Source organism: Xiphophorus maculatus, chromosome 20 (assembly GCF_002775205.1).
Source record: "Xiphophorus maculatus strain JP 163 A chromosome 20, X_maculatus-5.0-male, whole genome shotgun sequence".
Lineage (NCBI taxonomy): Eukaryota > Metazoa > Chordata > Actinopteri > Cyprinodontiformes > Poeciliidae > Xiphophorus > Xiphophorus maculatus.
Genome location: NC_036462.1, coordinates 16,102,871 through 16,126,673, shown reverse-complemented (window position 1 = coordinate 16,126,673; position 23,803 = coordinate 16,102,871). Strand labels below are relative to the sequence as shown.

Genomic DNA, 23,803 nt, shown 5'->3' with positions numbered 1-23,803 from the left:
GAGAGTAAACATCACTCTGAACACACAGCTACTGTATGTGAAAAAACACGGTGGTGACTGTATTATGCTGTTGGGATGTTTTTTATCAGCAGGAACAAATGAGCTGCTGCTAGTCATAGTTCAATGCAGGTTAATATTGGAAGAAAACTGTTTGGAAGCTGCGAAAAAACTCAAACTGAGGTGAAGGTCCACCTGGACAATGAGCCAAAACATACAGCCAGATCAAGAAATGAAGGATTTAGATCAAAATCTATCCCTTCATTAAAATGGCCCAGTTAAAGCCTGAATCTAAATGTAATGGAGAATCTCTGAAAAATGTTGACTATTTTTCACCACTCAATTGGACTGAGCTTAAGCTTTGCAAAGGAGAATCCACATAAGTTCAGTCTCTTGTAAAGATAGCTGGTAGAAATCCCACACATTTCTTGTTGACAAGATGAAAAAACAATAGAGAGGAAAATTTATATTTTTGTGAGGCACAGAATATTTGTGATCAAAAGATATTCCCATGGTTATAAAAATAAATGAAGCTACCTCTCTTATTTCAGTATCTACTTTCAACATTTTGGACTTGATTTTTCATTTTGAAACAAACTGAATGACTTTTGGCTCAAGACGAAATGCAGCAGTATTCCCACTCTTTATTATTAAAATGTAGTTTGAATATATGGAAAATGTGGTTTGATCCTTCGTGGGAACAATAAATACACGCGGAAAAACTAGACGAGGCCTGCAGAATAAGCTGTACTGTCTTGCAAATCATGCAAAAATGTTCCAATTAAACGAATAAAAACATAAAGTTAACGTTCTGAAACGAGACAATAAATCTGAAAAGTGGTGTCGGATAAAGATGTATGATTTTGTGAGATTTTAGGGAGGGCTGCTAAGGTAGGTTCCCTCCCTCTTGGGTGTGTCCACAACCGCGGAGACCTCAGCCTATCCACCTGCAGAAATCCGCTTCCTTCCACTCCAGACTTGAGCGTCGCTGCGCACGGGTTGAATCTCCGCACCGACGATTGTGTCCAAGCAAAACTCTTCTCTTTTTTCGTTCACCTCTTCATGGGTAGAAGTAAAAAACCCACGGAATCTTCTGTTGCAGTAAAGTGCTCACTTCAAGTTTAAGGGGTTCCGTGAAGGTAATTTAAATCCAAGCTTTGTTTGGCTCTGGGATAATCGTGCAGGATCTGCGATTGATACGCCAGCGGACTGAGCAACCTGAGTGGATGGTTTTAAATGGTGACCAGCCGTAGTGCAAAATCTGGGAGCATCTAGAAGGTATGTGATTATTAAGGAAGTGATTCTTATGAAAAATGATACCTAAAACTATAAGTTCACTTGTGACATATGCGCTTGAAGAATGAGCTGGGGAGATAGTTGCTTTCTGAGTGAAAATGGATATATTTGCAAGATTATTTGGTCATTTATTGAAATACTTAAGCTTTGTATTTTTGGTGCGCCTCCCTGAACGCGTGGGAGGTCGCTTTTTTAAATGAAACACTATTGAAAATCACGCAAGGCGCAAAATCCGCGCGTCATTGTCCGTGTCTCTGTGCGTTTTGGTGGACATTTAAAGTTTCTGCTGCATGTGCATTCTCAGATTTCAAGCACACATCCAGTCTACAGACAATAATTTGGATTTCATGTAAATGCCATATTCTGCTTTTAAAAGGCATGTGGATCATGTCCTCCTAACTCGGAGCCCATGCAGTCAGGCTTTATTTTGGTTAACGGCTCTCCTTTGGAGCTCTGCCTTCTGTGGCTCAGCGTGGAACTTGATCTTAAACCCTGACTGACAATCTGACCTCAAACTCTGATCCACGTTTACAAGGAGATCAGTGGCATACATGGATGATTACATCGAATCCCCCCCCCCGTCCATCTCCTTGCTATCGCTGTTTTGTTTCCAGACCTAGACCATCATGCATTTTTATGCACGTTTTTCTTTGTTTCTTTCTCTCTCTTTTTTTTTTTTTTTTGCAAATCCGTCCACACTCTAATTTCTTGGATAGTCCTCAGAACCCATTTATGAGGATATTATCTCCAGCTCTCTTTGTTGCGGATGACAGCATGCTGATGCGCTTTGTGATTTAATCTGTGAGCGCAGCCAGTGCGCGCCAGGCTTAAGGGGCAGCAACTCTTTTCAGCCCTGCTATCGGGGAAACGTTGCAATATCTCCTCAAATTCGTTGCTATTCATTTGTAGCAAACACGTTATGTAGCTTTAGTCAAAAAAAGTTCAGTCTTGCCGATTTTAATAAGTGCAGGGGCAAACCCCAGCTGGATTAGTCATTAAAAAAAAGCTACAGAAAATTTGACAGAAAAGAGAAGCTTGTGATTAAAAAAACAAAAGTGCAGATTTTCTTTGCAAAAAAAGATTCACAAACCATGATTTTAAGTTGCATGGCTTGGTGATACAAAAAGTCAGCCAATCATGCATGTTGAGTTGCTCATTAGATCAGCACTCAGATGAAAGAGTTTAACCCTGAGGCCTTATTTCCTTCACTTCAACACAAAAAAGTTCATAATGAGCAAAGGCAGTTCTTGAATGTATAAAGCACTGAGCAAACACCTTCTACTCATATATAACAGAATAGGTGGCCACTTCTCCAACTGTAAGAACTTACATATAAATGTATGGATATTGAAAATAATCAGAAATAACCCTTAAGTTTTGAATCTGAATCTGATTTCTGTGTCATCTGCCACCTGCTGTGCAGTGCTAATTATTTTTAACAGTGTACAAAATGCACAGATGTCAGATTGGGGATTCAAATAAGCAACAGGACTCTTGTTCAGGTGCGCAACTGACAGATTACTTTTCTTTTACTTCATGGCAATTCGCATGACAAGATAAGTACAGTCAGTTTAGTAAGGAGGGGATTTTTAGGTATTTTATATATATATATATATTGCTTTTTGAATTTAAAGGGTCTGTGAATTTTTGACGCTTGGTATTGTCTCTCACAGCTACGGGACTTCTCCTCTGTTAACAAATAGAGGGACAATGTTGTGGGACAAACTGTCCTGGCTGCTGGCCCTCCTGGCTGTGTCAGCGGGCGGGCTGCCACCTTCCAATGATCCTCTGTCTGCTCCCAGAATCTTCCTGTCCTTTAAAGGTAAGGCACTTGAAAACACTGTGACCTTTCTTTTTGTGTTTAATCTGCAGACCTGGTGCAACACCTTCTCTCCATTTTGGTCTCTATCTGGAATGGGTTAACTGCTGGCAACCGCAAGATTCAGGGTTTGTAACCCTGGCTCTTGTTCAGCCAGAGCTTAACTGGGGTTTGATTGTGTGAGAGAAGCGAGTGAGAATAATGAGATGTGCCGCTGATTGTCCGAACTATTCAGGGCCACAGAATTTGTCTTCATCAAATTGCACGGCTGTTATTAGTCCCCCCCAAACAAGCCTTTGTGTGACCTCGGCTGGTTTCTGAAATCAAGTCAAATTTAACACTTGGCTGTGCACGTACTCTGGGTGCACATCCAGCATGTTATGAATGTCGGTCAGTGCCAGCGTGAGAGCCTGTGTGTTGAATTGTCCAGCTAAAATAGGTCCCAGCAGAGCTGTTTCTGCTGCGTTGTCAAAGTGGTGTCCAAGACTGTCCTCGAGGTTTTATTGTACCTGTCTCTGCTGACAACTTTAATATTGCTGAGTTCGGATCTGTCTCCTTTTATGAGATCACCACTCTTGAGTACTGTTAGCCAGACAGTTTTCATGTGGGAAAATTGAGGAACACTGAATGAACTGCAGCTTTGAAGCTTTGAAAACCAAACCTCATTCCAGATGAACATAGGTGATGTATGCTCATTAAAACAATAAAAATCCTGGATTGTCTCACATAGTTTGTATTATTTACATTGGTTAATACAGAATTATTGATTCATAACGCTTGTTTGTCTGTATACATGATACCAACCAAGGGCAGCACTTAAGTCCATAGAAGTAGGTCGAGAGGTGGAGCATGGCCAAAGGGAAAACACATTAACTTTTGTTACAGATTCTCTCAAAATTACAACATGGTGCATTGGTCTTGATGGAGGCCTGTACTCTATTAATGCCCTTCAATTCCCCCTTTTGCTTTATTTAACCTTTGAGTCCAATCTTTTTCTCTCAGCGAGTGTTTCACTTGTTAATAGTCTCACTTTTACTTTGCTGGAAAATGTCTATTTATTTTCCACTATCTTAAATTTGTTTGCTTGTTTTTAATTAGTTTTGGAGGTTAGTTTATGCACAACGGAGCAACTTCAAGTGGCTTGAGACTAATAATGCATCTAATCTGTGTGATCCGCTAATTGTATGGATTTTTGCACTGCTCCACGAGGAATGCTTTATTAATTTTTTATGTGCTCGTGTACTTAACAAAGCACTTGGCTTTAGGCTTCATAATGACATTGTACTGCAGTTATCTCTTGTGATAAGTGCCTCATGATAATGTAAACAATTAAATTTCCAATAAGCATTTGAATTTCTATCCAATATCTATCTATTCAATTTTTTTTTTTTTTTTGCCAGTTTGTTGATTCTTGCGTTGTGTCTGAATTGTGAGACAGTTATTTTTTGTTTTTGGGCATGTGCACTGACTGATGGCACCTTCTGAATTTCGTTGTTCTTGTGACGATGACAATAAAGATTTATCTTATCTTATCTTATCTTATCTTATCTTAAAACAATATCAGAGTAAGGAAATGCAGAAGGTTAAGGCATTAGGGTTGCTGAATTTTCTGCACATGACCCAACCTCACATCTTTAACCATAAAGGTCTCTTTTCCTCTGATTATTTACATTTTAGGAAACTGGTGAGGAGGATTTTGCTGCATTTGGCTGCCATTCAACTTTTTTTTTTCTTATTCTGCATCCACAGTTTGTATTTGCCTTTCTGATATTTGCTCTCTGTCAGAGCCACTCACAATGAACCATAGATGGAGCTAAACATGGCTTTTAAGAGGAAAAAAGACACAAGTAGAGCATTTTTGTTTAAGGACAATGCTTAAAAACCCACTCTTTATTTCACACTCGCATTAGGCTGCATCTGAGATGTGCATTAATATGCATGATAAAAAAAAAAACAACTGACAAATTATATAAAAGCATCACTGTGATATAACAGCACTTTTTCACCATTTTTGCTAGAGTTGATGTTGGCTTTTTTTCCTTTGATGCTGATAGGCTACGGTTTATAAATCCAACATCTCTATCATTGAAATAAAAGAAATTAGTTCCTCGTTTTGAAAGGAAAACATGATTTTTTTGATTAAATGAAGGAAATTATCTCTACAGAACCAAAGCTGCTTTATATATCCTGTCTTTTGAACTATTTTCCTTGCAGCTGATTCGAATGTGTGTAATGAACAACTCGACTTTTTCCTTTACTCTTTCTGCTATGGGACATAAATCTGATTATGGTTGCAGACACACAAATCACTCTGGAAAGCTGACAATATTTTCCCTAATGGTTAATAACAGTGTGCATTGCAGACTGAGCTTAGACTGACAATCATTGAGTCAGTGAACTAAAATCTCTTTACAGTTCATCAAGCTTCTGGGTTGCTTTTCTTCCGTATGAACAGGAAACTCTTCAGAATTGATGGGAAAGTGGTCGGATCTAAATACAAAACAATCTAGGAAGAAAACCGGTTAAATGTCACAAAAAATTGAGAATGGTAACACAACATAACACTAAACAAAAAATCCAATTGTTTAGTTAATAGATTATTAGAATGTTCAAATGGCCCAGTTAAAGTAAAAACCTAAATGCAAATGGTTAAACACTACTAATCCAATTTGAATTTGATTGAATCTGAGATATTTTCCAGATAAGTAGATTTATAAACTTTGTAAAGAAATACCCCCAAAGGATTTTCAGCTGTGTTGTATTGAAAACCAGTGATTCAGGAAAGTATTGACTTGAAAGCATATATACAGTATATATGCCATAATGTCCTTTTTGTTCAAATTTTGAGAAGTAGGCATATTTTTCCAACCAACTTAACAGGTGTGCACTATCTAGAATAGGTCCATCTCGGAAAAGTATTACAAAATGTTCTGAAGCTTACAGCTGCTGTGAAGAGAGGTATGAATACTGTTACAAAAAAATTTAATAATATCACTTCTAAAAGTGATATTAGCAAAAGACACAAAAATTTAGTGTCAGGCAAGTTTATTTATTTATTTGTTTATTTCAATCATTTACAGCTTAAAATGAACATTTTACATGTAGACATTCAATTTCTGAATGAAAATGAGTAGTTTGAAGTATGTTACTATGATACTGTTTGCTTTAAGAGCTTTGTGAAAATATATAATATAAGACGAAAGGAATGTGCATTTGAAGCAGATCATCATGCATGATTCCTTAAAAACAGAGCTGAGAAACTAAATCCAGGCGGCACACCTTTAATTTTTGTGGCACACCTTTTAATTTTTGCATCATCTTCATTAGAATTAATTGAAAGGAGTAACTGAGGATTTAGCACAAGATTTTATTTAAAAAACAGGACAAAAAGGCTAAAATTTGTGCAAGTATGTAGCTCTTCTGTCTCATAAAGACTGAACTAGACTGGCTCGTGTCATCTGCTGGGAACTCCTATAGTTACTTTTAAACAAGGACTATAATCACCTGCTATTTTAGTGCACAGGGCTCAGCGAGGTTTTGACCCTTCCAACAGAAGCCAGTCATACCCGAGGTTAACTGCTCTCAAACTGTGGGAGAATGGCACTATATTATCCAGTAATAGCTTGTTAGGGCAATCCTCAGGCACATTTGAAAGTGTTTAACTCTGTTTTTCTTTGGCCTCTTTGTAGTCCGCAGCAGAACACCTGGGCACAAGGTTAGCTGTGGGAAGAAAGCCTGCAGAAGGAAGATAAACCCAGGCAGTCCTGTAATAGAACTAATTTTCACAGATGGTCTTTAGGTTTTTCGTCCTTTGTAGTCCCCCTCTCCTTTGGACAGTCTTTCTCTGACACGTAATGAGTTGATGGTTGTCACGCCTGAACAAAGCCTTCGCTTTAGTGTTCATCTTTCCTGACAGTTCTCAGGGCGAGGATCAGAAATGGTGACATGTCCTTCATCTTCTCATTCTCTGAATGATAAGCTGCTGCCACTGAGTTTGAACTTGCTGTTTTTAACTTTCCAACAATGGGGTGCTTCTGCAGATTATATCCCACTGGCAGATTTGTGAGAGACTTTTAGTTTCCACATGTTAAGTCGGCGTGACATTCCTCTACGTAGGTGGCCCTGTTCTGTTGTCATTTATTGGGCTCCTCTGGCAAAGGGAAAACATTAATCATGCCTGTCATGCGTGAACTGTATCCCCTAATAGTTAAAGGGGTATGAAAGCATGCACCTTTGTCTACTTAAATTCAGCTTAGACATTACTGATGTCAAGACTAGAGATCCAATCGTCATCTTTTCAGCGTTGACCTTGCCAGTAGTGCTTATTCTGAATTCTCTTTAGCATTCAAAATAATCTTTAAGTAAAACTTTACCTTAACAGGGAGATTTTCAAAAGTCTCCCAATATTTCAGCATCCAACCTGTTCCATGACAGACTGAAGTTTAAAGCTCAAAAGGAGAAAAAAAGCAGTTTAATACATTTAGCCTTCATGTTATCTGTCCTCTGGGTCAATTCATCTAAATTCTCCTAAATATTTGTCCAGCTGATGCAAATAGAGCGTAACATATAAATATGTATCAGAAGAGATGATGTATAAAACAACAATAAATTCAAAAATACGAAGCTGCCTCTGACTTTAATTTAAACACATAAGTGATTATGAAAATAACTATATTTGACTAATTTTCCTTCAGTGACAATTTCTACATTGAGGATTGTTATAGACTGGTAACATTTAAGTATATGGTGGGTTCACTCATCAGAAAAGTATCATAGTTTTGAGTTTTTGATCGACTGATCAGCAAACCGTGCCAGTCAAGGTGAAAGTCATCTGATTCCCCAGATGATTTCTCGGTGCATCTAACACAGCTAATATCCTTTAATTAATCGCTGCTTCAGATAGTTTGTTGAATTTATTGTTGCAGAGATGTTTTAGAGGTTTTTCTGACATCTCTATTATCATTGTTTTAATCTTATAATGATTCAAAGTGATCCAACGGCTATACAAATCAGTCCAACGTCACAAACCTGTTGCAGACCAGATTATTTATTCATCAGACCCCATGATTGACTCTGGGTGACACGTATCATCAGTGAAGGTTTAGAGTTATTTTGTTTTGATTTCTACATGCATGTATAATGCTAAGACAGAAATTGACTGTAAATATTTTGAACGTTTGGAAAGAAATGTACGGTGGCCGACAGGTGCAAATGCGCAGCAAAAGAGAAAACATGCAAACAAAAAAGAAGACACCCCCGAATGAAATGCAGCAAATAAAAAGAGAGACGCAAACACCCCCGAATGAAATGCAGCAAATAAAAAGAGAGACGCAAACACCCCCGAATGAAATGCAGCAAATAAAAAGAGAGACGCAAACACCCCCGAATGAAATGCAGCAAACAAAAAGAGAGACGCAAACACCCCCGAATGAAATGCAGCAAATAAAAAGTGTTGAAAACGGAAGTGCTCCAGACCACTAGGGGGAGTCAAAGAAAATAGTATTCATTTCTATGGGACAAGATGCAAGATTCTTCTTCTTCTTCTTCTTGGTATTTATTGGCGGTTGGCAACAAACTTACAGTAGCATTACCGCCACTTACCAGTATGGAGTGTGGTTCGAGATGGTCTATAAACTTTCACTTTCTACCTTTTCCCTCCATTAACTCCTGATTAAACATACCCCCACACATACACACCTGCTTATATTATCCAACTTGTTTATAGCTTTATATACCCCTCTTTGATATTCTTTACACACTCACACCCAACTTGCTCTACTCATATCCTATGAAATAGCTTTGTTTTTTTAAGATACCGAATAATTATTTGAATATGTCTACTCCCGAAATCTCTCCTCAAAAATTCTATTAAATTAAACCTTTCTTTAATACCTACACACTCTCTCAGCATGCATCTTCTCTCTTCTTCATACTTACAACACTCTAAAATAACATGCTCTATTGTTTCAGACTTCTCACAATAATCACACTTTCCAGATGCAAGATTCAGAGAGATACCTTTACTTTCTTTCAAATTTCTTTCTCTGAATCTTGCATCTGGTCCCATAGAAATGAATACTATTTTCTTTGACTCCCCCTAGTGGTCTGGAGCACTTCCGTTTTCAACACTTTTTATTTGCTGCATTTCATTCGGGGGTGTTTGCGTCTCACTTTTTATTTGCTGCATTTCATTCGGGGGTGTTTGCGTCTCTCTTTTTATTTGCTGCATTTCATTCGGGGGTGTTTGCGTCTCTCTTTTTATTTGCTGCATTTCATTCGGGGGTGTTTGCGTCTCTCTTTTTATTTGCTGCATTTCATTCGGGGGTGTTTGCGTCTCTCTTTTTATTTGCTGCATTTCATTCGGGGGTGTTTGCGTCTCTCTTTTTATTTGCTGCATTTCATTCGGGGGTGTCTTCTTTTTTGTTTGCATGTTTTCTCTTTTGCTGCGCATTTGCACCTGTCGGCCACCGTAGAAATGACCAAGCAAAAACATGTTTAAAAAAAAAAAAACTTTCTTGTTTTCCATGGAACGAAGTTTGTCTAGTTAACATTCATCATCTTTCAGGTCCTTCTGTTGACCAGGAAACTTTAAATTCAAAATGATCAAATCCAGCCATAAAATGGATAGTAGATTTTTTAGAGCCTCTCACTGTCATTAATCTGCATAAATTTGTATATTGCATATTTGAAAGACTTTTGTCAAAATTCTGTTCACAATGATTCGTGTATTTCTACTTGCTATGATGCATTAACCTGGCATTGCCATGAGGAAAGCTTCTACAAAATAACGTTTGGTAGCTGTAGCACGCGAGCCCCCAGTAATTATTACAATACTTAATTAGTTTCTTCCTCGGAGGCGATGCTGGTGGAGAAAGGTTGGTGTATCCCAGCAACCTCTGCTCCACAGGATGCGTTGTGTCAAACTCTGATTATTCAGGAGAGCCAAACAGAAGGTGACAGCTCCACTGCTAAATATAGTGGCCCTCCTGTCTTCTCTTTTTTTTTTTACCTTCCTTCCCTTCCCTCCTCTGCCTCGTCATCCTCCTCTGCTTTTACGCCATGCTTACCCTCTCTTCCTGCCTCTTGATGAGAAGCTGGCAGTGTGAGCTTAAGGAGGAGAGCACCCAGTGTGCTGCCCACAGCAGGGACACTGTTTTACCACATGCACAACAAAAAGAGAAGGAGCATGGATTTTTAAGTGGCCACAGTTGAAGGAGGAAGCTCACACTGGGCTACCAATCTGAGGGCAGGAGCATGTTTAATTTGATTAACTCATGCAAAATAAGCAGAGAAGGTGTCTCAGGCTACATTAGGTTTTATATGGTTGGTAATAGTTGCTTGATTGCTATAGCAGACATGGGTTTAGTTGTGATAAAACAGTATTTAAATTTTCCCAGGTTTTTTTACTCCCCTTTCTGTCCCTTTCCTTATCTTCGACATTTTCTCTCCCATGAATATCTTTGTTTTCATTTATGCCTTTTTATGTATCTTCTCTGTATGCTCTTTAACTTTTACAGCTCCCAACAGGAGAGCTATCTGGTTTGGAGTGGGGTTTTTTTTTGTTATTTTTTCACTTTTGCCCTCAAATGTTTTCCTTTTAACTATACCTTGGTAGACGTAAAGGTTTCTTGACTGTGTTCTATCCTTGCATCACTGTGTACCTTGTAAAGGTTATGTTTTATGTCTCAGAATAAATCAGCAATTTTGCATGATTAAAATGTGTGCAAATCTCACCCATAAATCAACTTATACTCTTCTTCTGCTTAAATCAAGTAGCAAGTAAAAGTTAAACCGCAGTCATAAAACAAAACAAAGAAAACACAGCGCTCTGATCTCTCTTGACCTTTTCTAGTGATCCTTTGAAGGCGGTGTCAGAAATTCCCTCTTGGTATTCAACAATCTCATTGTGGAAAGAACAAGATCACAGAAGGAGGCTGTTCTATTTCTGGCTTTCTACTGGGATTGTTCTGCTTTGTCAAGTTCAGTAAATCAGATGAAAAAATAACGCAACTACGACTGAATCGCCACTTGTTCCTGTTTATATGCAAGCTAACATTGGCACTAGACGTAAGCAATATGGGCTTCTGTTTTATTTACTACAAAAAAATATGACAAAAACAATTTTAAAATTCACCTCTATTCTTTTTAAGAAACATCTGCAACTTCAGGAAGTCAGAACCCCTTAAAACACAAATAGTGCTGTAAAAAACAACAAGTTAGCAAATAGCCTACTTTAGCAGACTAATTTATATTTATAATTTCATCCATCCATCCATCCATCTTCTTCCGCTTATCCGAGGTCGGGTCGCGGGGGTAGCAGCTTCAGAAGGGAGGCCCAGACTTCCCTCTCCCCAGCCACTTCTTCTAGCTCCTCCGGGGGAATCCCGAGGCGTTCCCAGGCCAGCCGAGAGACATAGTCCCTCCAGCGTGTCCTGGGTCTTCCCCGGGGCCTCCTCCCGGTGGGACGTGCCCGGAACACCTCACCAGGGAGGCGTCCAGGAGGCATCCTGACCAGATGCCCGAGCCACCTCAACTGGCTCCTCTCGATGTGAAGGAGCAGCGGCTCTACTCTGAGTCCCTCCCGGATGACTGAGCTTCTCACCCTATCTCTAAGGGAGAGCCCAGCCACCCTACGGAGAAAACCCATTTCGGCCGCTTGTATCCGCGATCTCGTTCTTTCGGTCATGACCCAAAGCTCATGACCATAGATGAGGGTGGGAATGTAGATCGACCGGTAAATCGAGAGCTTCGCTTTTTGGCTCAGCTCTCTCTTCACCACGACGGACCGGTACAGCGCCCGCTTGACAGCAGACGCTGCGCCAATCCGCCTGTCGATCTCCCGCTCCCTTCTTCCCCCATTCGTGAACAAGATCCCGAGATACTTAAACTCCTCCACTTGGGGCAGGACACCCCCCCTGACCCGGAGAAGGCACTCTACCCTTTTCCGGCTCAAGACCATGGCCTCGGATTTGGAGGCACTGATCCCCATCCCGGCCGCTTCACACTCGGCTGCGAACCGCTCCAGCGAGAGCTGCAGATCACGATCTGATGAAGCCAAAAGGACCACATCGTCTGCGAAAAGCAGAGATGAGATCCTAAGGCCACCAAATCGGATCCCCTCAACACCTTGGCTGCGCCTAGAAATTCTGTCCATGAAAGTGATGAACAGAATCGGTGACAAAGGGCAGCCCTGGCGGAGTCCAACTCTCACCGGAAACGAGCCCGACTTACTGCCGGCAATGCGGACCAGACTCTGACACCGGTCATACAGGGACCTGACAGCCCGTATCAAAGGGCCCGGTACCCCATACTCCCGGAGAACCCCCCACAGGGCTCCCCGAGGGACACGGTCGAACGCCTTCTCCAAGTCCACAAAACACATGTAGACTGGTTGGGCGAACTCCCATGCACCCTCCAGGACCCTGCCGAGGGTGTAGAGCTGGTCCAGTGTTCCACGACCAGGACGAAAACCACACTGCTCTTCCTGAATCCGAGGTTCGACTATCCGACGGACCCTCCTCTCCAGGACCCCTGAATAGACCTTGCCAGGGAGGCTTAAGAGTGTGACCCCTCTATAATTGGAGCACACCCTCCGGTCCCCCTTTTTGAACAGGGGGACCACCACCCCAGTCTGCCAATCCAGGGGAACTGCCCCCGATGTCCATGCGACATTGCAGAGTCGCGTCAACCAACACAACCCCACAACATCCAGAGCCTTAAGGAACTCCGGGCGGATCTCATCCACCCCCGGGGCCTTGCCACCGAGGAGCTTTTTAACCACCTCGGCGACCTCGTCCCCAGAGATTGGAGAGCCCAACCCAGAGTCCCCAGGCTCCGCTTCCTCAGTGGAAGGCATGTTGGTGGGATTGAGGAGGTCTTCGAAGTACTCTGCCCACCGGCCCACAACGTCCCGAGTAGAAGTCAGCAGCACACCATCCCCACTATAAACAGTGTTGGTGCTGCACCGCTTCCCCCCCCTGAGACGCCGGATGGTGGACCAGAATCGCCTCGAAGCCGTACGGAAGTCTTTCTCCATGGCCTCTCCAAACTCCTCCCACGCCCGAGTTTTTGCCTCAGCAACCGCCCGAGCCGCATGCCGCTTCGCCCGCCGGTACCCATCAGCTGCTTCCGGAGTCCCACAGGCCAAAAAGGCCCGATAGGACTCCTTCTTCAGCCTGACGGCATCCCTCACCGAAGGTGTCCACCAGCGGGTTCGAGGGTTGCCGCCGCGACAGGCACCGACAACCTTGCGGCCACAGCTCCGATCGGCCGCCTCGACAATGGAGGCACGGAACACGGTCCACTCAGACTCCATGTCCCCCACCTCCCCCGGGACGTGTTCGAAGTTTTGCCGGAGATGGGAGTTAAAGCTCCGTCTCACAGGGGATTCCGCCAGACGTTCCCAGCAGACCCTCACAACACGTTTGGGCCTGCCAGGTCTGACCGGCTTTCGCCCCCACCACCGGAGCCAACTCACCACCAGGTAGTGGTCAGTGGACAGCTCTGCACCTCTCTTCACCCGAGTGTCCAAGACATACGGCCGCAGATCCGATGAAACGATGACAAAGTCGATCATCGAACTGCGGCCTAGGGTGTCCTGGTGCCAAGTGCACATATGGACACCCTTATGCTTGAACATGGTGTTCGTTATGGACAATCCATGGCGAGCACAGAAGTCCAGCAACAGAACACCGCTCGAGTTCAGGTCGGGCGGGCCGTTCCTCCCAACCACGCCCCTCCAGGTCTCACTGTCATTGCCCACGTGAGCGTTGAAGTCCCCCAGCAGAACAAGGGAGTCCCCAGGAGGAGCACTCTCCAGTACCCCCTCTAAGGACTCCAAAAAGGGTGGGTAATCTGAACTGTCGTTCGGCCCGTAAGCACAAACGACAGTCAGAACCCGTCCCCCCACCCGTAGGCGGAGGGATGCTACCCTCTCGTTCACCGGGGTAAACCCCAACGTACAGGCGCCGAGATGGGGAGCAACAAGTATGCCCACTCCTGCCCGACGCCTCTCACCTTGGGCAACTCCAGAGTGGAAGTATGTCCAGCCCCTCTCAAGGAGACTGGTTCCAGAACCAGAGCCGTGCGTCGAGGTGAGACCGACTATTTCTAGCCGGAACCTCTCGACCTCACGCACTAGCTCCGGCTCCTTCCCCACCAGAGAGGTGACATTCCACGTCCCAAGAGCCAGTTTCTGCAACCGAGGATCGGACCGCCAGGGTCCCCTCCCTCTGCTGCCACCCATCCCACACTGCACCCGACCCCTTTGGCCCCTCCCACGGGTGGTGGGCCCATGGGAGGGGGGGCCCATGTTTCCTCTTCGGGCTGAGCCCGGCCGGGCTCCATGGGTAAAAGCCCGGCCACCAGACGCTCGCCATCGTGCCCCCCCTCCAGGCCTGGCTCCAGAGTGGGGCCCCGGTGACCCGCGTCCGGGCGAGGGAACACCAAGTCCAAAGTTCTTGTCCATCATAAGGGGTCTTCGGGCTGCTCTTTGTCTGGTCCCTCACCTAGGACCTGTCTGCCTTGGGTGACCCTACCAGGGGCATGAAGCCCCAGACAGCATAGCTCCTAGGATCATTGGGACACTCAAACCCCTCCACCACGATAAGGTGGCAGCCCATGGAGGAGTATTTATAATTTAATTTATAAATAAATTAAAAAAGATATCAGGTACATTAAGTAGTGTGATGAGGTGTTTATTTTCTTGTTTGTTGTTTTTCAGTGTGACAAGTTTAAAGACAAATATTGAAAAGGTTTATAATAGCCACCATATTTCTCACTCATTTCAATTTGAGTATAGACATTTAAATTATCACGTTGGATATAAATGAATTAATAAATCAATTGACATGCAAATAGGCTTTTCAGTGCATCTTAGACCTTTTAAATCTAGAAAAAAATGCAATGCTATAGTATTTTAGGCCAAGTTACCTTAACCTCTATCCTCAGAATAGATGTTTTCCATGCTGAAACGATATACAGCTCTGGAAAAAATGAAGAGCCCATTGCACTGAACCCCATTGAAAACCTCCTGGTTATTCCACCAAATGTTGATTTCTGAACTCTTCCTGAGTTAAAACATTAGTATTGTTGTTTCTAAATGAGTATGAACTTGGTTTCTTTGCATTATTTGAGGTCTAAAAGCAGTGCATTGTTTTTGTTATTTTGACCATTTCTCATTTTCTGCAAATAAATACAAAATTTTTGCCTGGGATTTTGGGGACATGTTGTCAGTAGTTCATAGAATAAAAGAACAAAGTTCGTTTTACTCAAAAATTTACTTATAAAAAGTCAGAGAAACTGATCATTAAAAGTAGTCTCTTAATTTTTTCCAGAGCTGTATTTTGCAGCACAAAGCAGGAAAGAACAATTCTCCACTGACCCATAGTGCATACCTATTCTAAAAAAATGAATCTTATATCTAATATATAATAAGTTAGACATACAAGATATATCTAATTACTTCAGGTGATGTTTGTTTACATGCAGTCCTATTTAAATTTTAGCACTGAAACACTTTGTAAGGGCTGTACTAGTTTCCACTGCTGCAGCATATTCAATAAATAAAATCCTCAGTCTTAGGTTCTGTCCGCTGCATTAAGAGGAACAACTCTTAGCTGGAACACATCACGATTTGTGTGAGTGTGTTGGTGACTGTATGTGCCTGCTGGTATGTTTGTGTTTCCTGGTCTCTGCTGTTGCCACTTTTTTAGATGGAAATGTGGCAGACGGGATATAAATAGATGCGAGCCACTGTGGCACATCAGACTTTTCTTCTCGTTCTCATTTTTAGGAAGAAGCTTTCTGATGTTTATGATTGTTTTCTTCTTCACCCTTGAATTTTCTTTCAGAAGCAGTGATTGTAGAGGTGTGGTTTTGTTCATTAAGGAGTACAGCTTTTATACAGACTTGTCATAAACCTCGGGTGAAGGAGGATGTGGGAGAAAACAGGTTTCAGGATTATAATGGATTTTACACAGGTTTGGTACAGATTTAAAGTGACAGAGAGGAATGTTTTAATATTCATTTCAGGTCCATGTGGCTATGTCTGAGTTGTTTGTTGATGCCTGTGTGTCTCTACGTGTGCGAGTGTGGGTGCTCGCATGCTTGCAGAGCTTCTTAAAAACCAAAAAAAAAAAAACTGCTATCTGTGACACTGCTTCGATTTGGTTTCCATAGCAGCCTCTACCTGTCACTCCTCACAAACTGAATCAGGTTCAAATGATCCCCTCCGCAGAGAGGAGGTGGGATGCAATCACTGCCTTGCGCTTATTTCCCCAGATGTCTGCTGTCTTGTCTTTTGCAGGAAATCCTGTAGCACGGCACCCAAGACTTGGCTTAGTCAAGACAATTGTGAAAATAAATGTACTGAAACAATTGAGTTTGAGGCTGTGGTATGATTCTCGGAGTGAAGTAAAACTGACATGTAAAGAATGATTTCTTTGTCAAGGTCCAGACTAAATGAACAGTCTCTCCAGATGTGGCTGAAATGCTTGAGTCCTAAGGGGGTAAAAAGGAGGCTGCTTGCAGTCGATCCTGAAATTAAATAGACAGTAGGTCAAGGACACTTCTCCCCCGTTGGCTTTTGACAGCTATCATTCATTTTCATTTGTCTGTTAGTGTTTGGATCATGTTCCTGACCTGACTGTCATGATGGCCAGATTTAACATTTCTCAAATGCACTGAATGCATTCAAGCAGTCATTCTTTCATGAAAGCCATAAAAGCTTGAGATGTTTCAACGCTGGTAAAATCATGTTCTTTTTCCAAAATATATTCAGGTGCAAAATGTTAAAAGGTGGGGTTGCAGTGTCAAGTATTTTAGTGATACTTTTCTAGGGTTGGTTTCTACAATTTTGAGACAAGAAACGGAAAAAATGCCTATTAAAGACTCAAGCTCACCTTACAGGGCTATTACTGATTAAAACATTCACTTAGATTGCTCTGTTACAGTGGTTCCCAAAGATTTTCTTCTGGATCCCCCCTATGGATTACAATAAAATCGCCCATAAAAAAAAAAAAAAAAAAAAATCAACTGGGCACACACATCGTTCAACCAGACATACACCTATACACATATTTTATTTTCAAACTGCACTGAAGTTTATTTCACACTTCAAGTTGCAGCAAAACACACTACAAACCATCTTTACAGTGAAACACTTTTGTGCCATTGCAGGTGCCATTGCACCCCACCTGCAATGGCACTGCACCCCCCATAGGGGGCGTGTCCCACACTTTGGGAACCACTGCTCTATTAGATGATTTTAAAAGAAAAACACTCATTTAGATGGAGTTTGAACTGTTCAAACCATAGGTAAATTTTGTAGCAGCATGCTCCGTTTGGAAAAGTTTAAGCACCAGAAATTCAGAAACGGCAAAAAACACATTAGAAACACTGATCACTGACCTAAGGAATTATTTCTCTGCACAAAACACAATGTACTGTAACTAGAGTCCCAATGGGTGAGGGGAGCTAAGTTGTTTGGCTAGCTACGTCTGAGTCTGTAATCGGGAGCAGTTAGCTGCTCGGCTAACATATTGTAGCATGTAAGCAGGCTTGGAGTGTGGCGTCTTTGGGTAGTGGCTACTACAGGTTTACGTTTCAGGGCGGGGTGGCCTCTCAGCTCTGGGTTGCACTACATCAGCGGCATATGGCTGGCAGCGATATGCTTCTCAGCTCTGGAGCATGGCTGAATAAACTGCTTCCTCTTCTCCGTCGTGGGACTAACAGCCAGTGTCTGCTCGTCGACAGTAATTTTGGAGAACCTGTAATTAAAAGGTTTCCTTCTGCAGTATTCTGAATAAAACAAGGATTAAGGTTTATTCCTTCGCCTGGTGATGCAATACCGTTACCTGTATTTTGGATGGAAAACTTCTGGGACATGGAGTGGCTTTCTTCTTCTAGCGAAGGAAGGTTTCAGATTGCATGTTGTCCTCTTTAATATAGCAGTGACACAGAAAGTCTTTGTCCTAATCATGGGGTTTTAATGGTCCCGATAGCCTAACAGAGTTTCCCTCCTGAAACTCCTCCTCTTCCTGCTGCAGGAGCCAGAGTGGGTTAAAATGCACTGCACTGTTGAATCAAATAGTTGCACCAGCGTCCTGTAGTCAGTCCCTCGTGGATGATTTAAAAAAAACTTAATTTGCTTCTAATTCTGGAGAATTATTTTTGAAATACATCAAAAAAGCTCCAACAGTAAAGCAGTTTTTGTTGTGGTATTTAAATCATTCTAATTTGCAGCCTTACTCTGCTGTAAATTACAGATCAACCAACAGAGTAAATGCATACTTATATAAAATGTTTTTGTTTTTTTCCAGAATGTCATTTGAACTTGTCTCGTTGGATCCTAGATGTTTCGGAGAGTGGATGTACAGCATGTAGGAGTGAAACATGCAGAAAAACGAGTCAGCCAGCGGCTGGGAAAGTAATAAGAACTGTCGGGAAGATGAGCTGAGAGGAAGAAAGTGTGAGGGGAGCAGCGGAGCAGAATCAGACAGTGCTCTGAGAGCGCTAATGGACTGCAGGGCATCAGTGTCAGGTTTGCTATCTCAGCCAGAGTGTGAATAAATGGAAGGATTTGAGAATGAAGAGCAAGAGAGCAGCGTGGGTGCACAAAGGCATACTCTGGACAAATTGTGTGTCTGCTTCCCATTAGCTTTGTGAGTGTTGGACGAGATGGTTTACTTCAGATGCTGACTGCTCAGACAGCCTCCACAGGTCAGCTCTGTGACCAGGCCCGGACTGTAACCTTATGGTGCAAAGTTTGTTGTTGGAGTCAGTGAAACTGCCAACTTGGTTCACACTTGCTCATCGTCCCCCCTATTGCTTTGGAAGGATTGTTGTAATTTGTCATTGAAAGGTATTTTGACCTAAAAGCAGAAATGTGTGCTTATAACAATACATTTTCTCTTGAACAGAGCAAAATTATTTCAAATGCTTTTAGCAACATTTTTATAGGAAACTTATTCTTTCCTCAAACTTGCATCAGAGCTGTTTTGGGGGCAAAAGCTTTGTAGTCTCATCAGATTTCCAGGTGTTGTAGATGCAGTATAGTAAGTGTGTGTATGTGTGAATTTGCTTTGGGTGAAGTCCAAGAAACTGCCTGGACAAAAATGAAACCTATAGCTGACCCCTGAACTTGTGGGAGGCTTCAGTGGAGACTTTGGATTCAAAATGCCAAAGAATTCCTCCTTCTCTTCATGCCTCCCTCCAGAGACGCAGTTAATAATTTTTGATACTCTTCGCTCCCTTTCTGGTTTGCTGTATGATGCTTAACTGATAAAAACTGAGCCCTTCTCAAATGCTTACCACATTACTCACATACGTCAAAGTTTGAAATTTAAATGGTTGGTAACTGCGAAGAGATGAGATGCAACAATCAATTAGTCGGGAATTACATACTTCACATACTTTAGAGGTCTGCAGTCCTCTAGTGTCACTGTCCTGCAACTTTTGGATGAGACTGTTCTCCTACACACTGCTCCATCAAGTAAAGGATTCATGACCAGACGTTTGGAAAAAACCTTGCTGATGTTACCAAGGAGGTAATTCATCCTCTTTATTCAGGTGTGTTGGAGTTGGGATGCATCCAAAGGTTGCAGGACAGTTTCACTTGAGAGCTAGGGTTGGTGATCTCTTGCCTAGCTCATGTTTTGAGCAAAAGATACAGTGTGAAAAAGAGATGGAAATGAAATACTGCTTTCCTCTGGTTACTTTCCTGGAATGGGAAATCCAGGAATGGGATTGGTCAAAATTAGAAACACAACACAAAAAAATGCACAACGCTGTATTATCCAGGAGATATATGATATGTGCATTTCTTGTAATAACTTGTCTCTTGAAGAATTACATTCCCTCAGTTGAGCTAACTGCCATGGCTGGAGGTAAAAAAGCAGACTTTTAAGGTCAGAACTCAGAGTGGGATGGAGCCTTTGTAGCAGAGAACCTCCTGAACTCATCTTGTCTTGGAAAGACAACACAGAAAAACTGAATCCAAGAGGAAGGGCAGCATGTGGTGGAAGATGTAGTTTCCAAACCTCGTTTGAGGGTTAGCACACTGAAAGATTCTTGGGACGGAACGGCCTCTCATTCCCAATCTTTGTTGCGGCTGCATTGACACTATGCCAAGATTTTCTCCATGCCTGCCCCGGTCACGCCCCTCTGCCTCAAAGCATTGTTTCGCAGCTATGTTCTCAGGAACCTTTTCTAGGTGTCCCACATGGTATGTTGGCAGTGCCGTCCATGGTGTTTGTGCCATATGTTTGTGTCTGTGTTCCTGCATTTATAAATGAGAAATGGGAGTACGGGCCTCCTATGTTGCTGTTGTTATTGTTGTTGTTGATGTCCACGCCTCACTCATCCCTGTGAATGGACTGCATGGACTCAATAGGCAAGGAGGCGTTTGTGTGAGTCAAGTCCATCATTCATTTACTTCATTCGTGTCCCCAGGGAAGCGGAGGGGGAGTGGCGTACAATTCTGGCACAGCATTAATGCTCTGGGCACCTCTGTCTTTCCTTTTCCTCTCTCTGCTCACTCTCTATCTATCTATCCCTTATCGTTTGGGTCTCTTTCTTTATCTTCTCTTGACATAAATGTTAAAAGAGTCATTGCTTCTTGTGCTTTCACCTTCTGTTAGACATCACTTTGGCTGAAGCAATGCTCCTCTGGATGTTGTGCTTCACCACACTACATTGATGGACGACCACAGCCAGCCTTTCACCGAGCAGCACTTCCTGGCACAAATACGCACAGACAAACTTTTTTTATTTCACGTCTGACAAATCTAGTTTTAATGCGGTCGACTCAGCTGAGAGGAAATGTTGCATGCTTTCTGGCACTGAAGGATCTCCAACACATACACAGGCTTTGTTCAAACGTAATCACATTTAGAGAGAATCGGATGATTGCTATTCATTAGTCTATAGCTTGTGTCATTAACAAACAGGATCTGTGCACAGTGTGAAATTTACCTTTTCTCTGCTGTGGCTTGATTGTGCTGTTCTATGAAACCATCTGTGAAAGATTAATTAGTTACAAATCATTACAGCCATTCACACCACAGAAAAAAACAGAGAGAACCTTCATTTATCTCAGCTCCTGCACAATTTGATTAAATGTTTAGGTGAAGGGTTGGGTGATGTCTGGCATTATAAAAAATGTTGGTCAAAGTTGTACAAATCCATCAGCAACATGTGTGTGCATGTAATGATTTCATTAAGTTTTAATATTAGAACAAATTTGGACAAATTATTTTACATACTCAATTGTGTTTTCAACATATACATACAACACAGAATAAACTCTGGTGCCTCAAGCAGTCATTTGGTAAGAGGCAGGGTATTCCATGGACACTTCGCCAGTCCATTACAGGACACAGAACAAACAACCATGCATGCACACAATCATACCCAAGTCTAAAGTATTGCAGGTGTTAACTATTTTGTTTTTCTTAGAGTAAAACTCTGAAACAAGGGAGAGGAAAAGGTGGCAATGTTTTTGACAATGTGTGGTATTTTGTCATTGTTTTTTATTTTGCTAGTGAAAGTGTTAAACTTGTTGTCAGTGAGGCTGTCACTCTGGACAACCAAAGACCCCTTAAAATTATTTAAAAAGAAAACACTTTGCCAACATTGTTTGGTTTTACATAGTGTGAACCAGGCTTTAAACACTCACACTTACAGACTTATGCTCACAGCCTGTAGAGAAATATTTCACCTACTTTTTGTTTGCACTAATACTTCTCTCTTTGTGGTACAGAAATATGTCCTTAAAAGGAAAGTTTTCTTTGTGCTGGTTCTGCACGCTTTTTATAGAACTCATTGCAACATCTGAAAATTGTCTAAGATGTAACTTTAGTTTTCTTTATTCTGTAGCTGTTCATTCTTTTAGGAAGAAGTTTGGACAAAACGTTTTACAGCGTGTAAAGATCATCAGGCAGTGGAAGAATAAAGTAGACGTCAATAACGTTTTACCCTTGTATAAGTCTTGTTGGTGTCATGAAACATTCAATACCTGCACTCTTATATTTACGTGCATGTGTGTTAGCTTTGCAACTATTATTTGCCATTCAAATTCTGAAGACACTGGAATCAGATTTTTCTTTGCACTTTTATCTCTATGTTGACAGTGCTGAAAATGACTCACACGTACGTTACATGATCATAACCAGATTGCTGGAAAAGCAACAGAAAATAAACATGGGAGACTGTGCATGAACTCAAAGAGAGAGAAAAAAAACCTGCCTGTATTTCAGATGAATGAAAACAGATTAAAAAAATGAAAGGGAATGTGAGAGTACTGGGTGAGAGAAGACAGTCATGGAGAAAAAGCTTCTTTCCATTTGTGGTGTGGAGCAATCTGCATTTGGGCTCCTTATCTGTGCAGGCCGGATAGCTAAGCACTGATTTATAACAAGGTATGACAGCTGAAGATAAGAGGGCTCTTAGTCTCTGTGGATCTGTGAAATCACTGGCCTCCTTTAGCACCACATGTGAGAGCGGATGGAGGGTGACTGTCACGCATGTTGCTTCATTCAGGCTGATAAGACTCCAGCCATACTCTGACTTTTCTTATTGTTGGACCACAATCACAGTAGTCTCTTCCAGCTAATAATATTAGCGGCTATAAATATAATGTTTGAGTTCCAGATGTGGTAAGATATTACTCGTAAGCCTTTTGAAAGAATCAGATCAAATTTTCTTCTGTGAATTCATCTCTAGATCAGCTTGAGCAGAACTTTCAACAAAAACAAACCAGAGAAACTGAAGCCGCCCTCCGACTCATTGCATGCAGGGCTTTGTTTTCCCTGCGGATAAAGTCAGTTATCTCAACGAGGGGCGTTCCTGTGTGGACATGAAGGGCAGTAATTGCTGTGCAATAATCAACATGACAGGCTTCTGAGAACCCCAGGCCTTGATGTGGTTTGTGTTACCTGTTTGATTTTTGTCCATCTGGTGGATTACAGTTTTGCCAAATCTCCTCTGAAAATTCACCCCGTCAATGTCAGAATCACGTGGATATAAATATGACTAAAACCAAACAACTATTCACATCTTCTCCTCAATAGACGTCGTCAGCACACTGACCTTTATGGTCCCAAGTGAAAAAGAGGCCACAGGGGTCAGAGAGTAGGACGTCCCGGCTGTCTGTCAAGCACAAAAGACTCCAAATTAACAGGCTCTGGTGGGTTAGAAAGTACGGAGAGTGCATCAGTCAGCATCAACTTTTTAATAAAATATTACACATGCAGACAATAATCTATAGGTTTGTACAGACTGTCATTCAGTCTGACCTTTAGGGTAGCTTTGGTTTAATTGCAGGGTATAGATGAGTGACTAGGGCCCAGCTTTGGCAGACAGTTCACATTATCCATTAGAAGAGTAACAGCTGCCAACTGGTTTTATCTTGACTGACATTTTTTTCACTGCACACATTTAACTTTTAGGAATGTAAGTGGTTGTCATCAACTTGTAATTACTCTCCATGAAACAGAGATGGGGAGTATAGAAGTTAGACTGGAGCTGCAAAACGAAAGACTTTATGCTTTATTTTACAAAGGGCATTTTCACATCTGAAAGTAATGTAGACTCAGTTCAATTGGGCACTAAAATCTCAATGTTACATTTTCAGATGGTGCAAATCGCTTTCACATTGAAACTGTGTCAAATGATTCAAATCCTTTAAAAAAC

General features: G+C 42.0%; 1 protein-coding gene across 2 annotated transcripts in view; it reads left to right on the top strand.

Annotated features, from left to right (window-relative positions):
* The first annotated feature begins 968 nt into the window (after positions 1-968).
* Positions 969-23,803, top strand: part of LOC102221546 (semaphorin-3F-like) — a 60,952-nt gene continuing 38,117 nt past the window's right edge. For both annotated transcript variants that reach the window (XM_023325246.1, XM_005797012.3), the window contains exons 1-2: positions 969-1,275; positions 2,967-3,115. In XM_023325246.1, the coding sequence (XP_023181014.1) occupies positions 3,004-3,115 (112 nt within the window). In that variant the 5' untranslated portion in view covers positions 969-1,275; positions 2,967-3,003. The remainder of the gene's footprint in view (positions 1,276-2,966; positions 3,116-23,803) is intronic.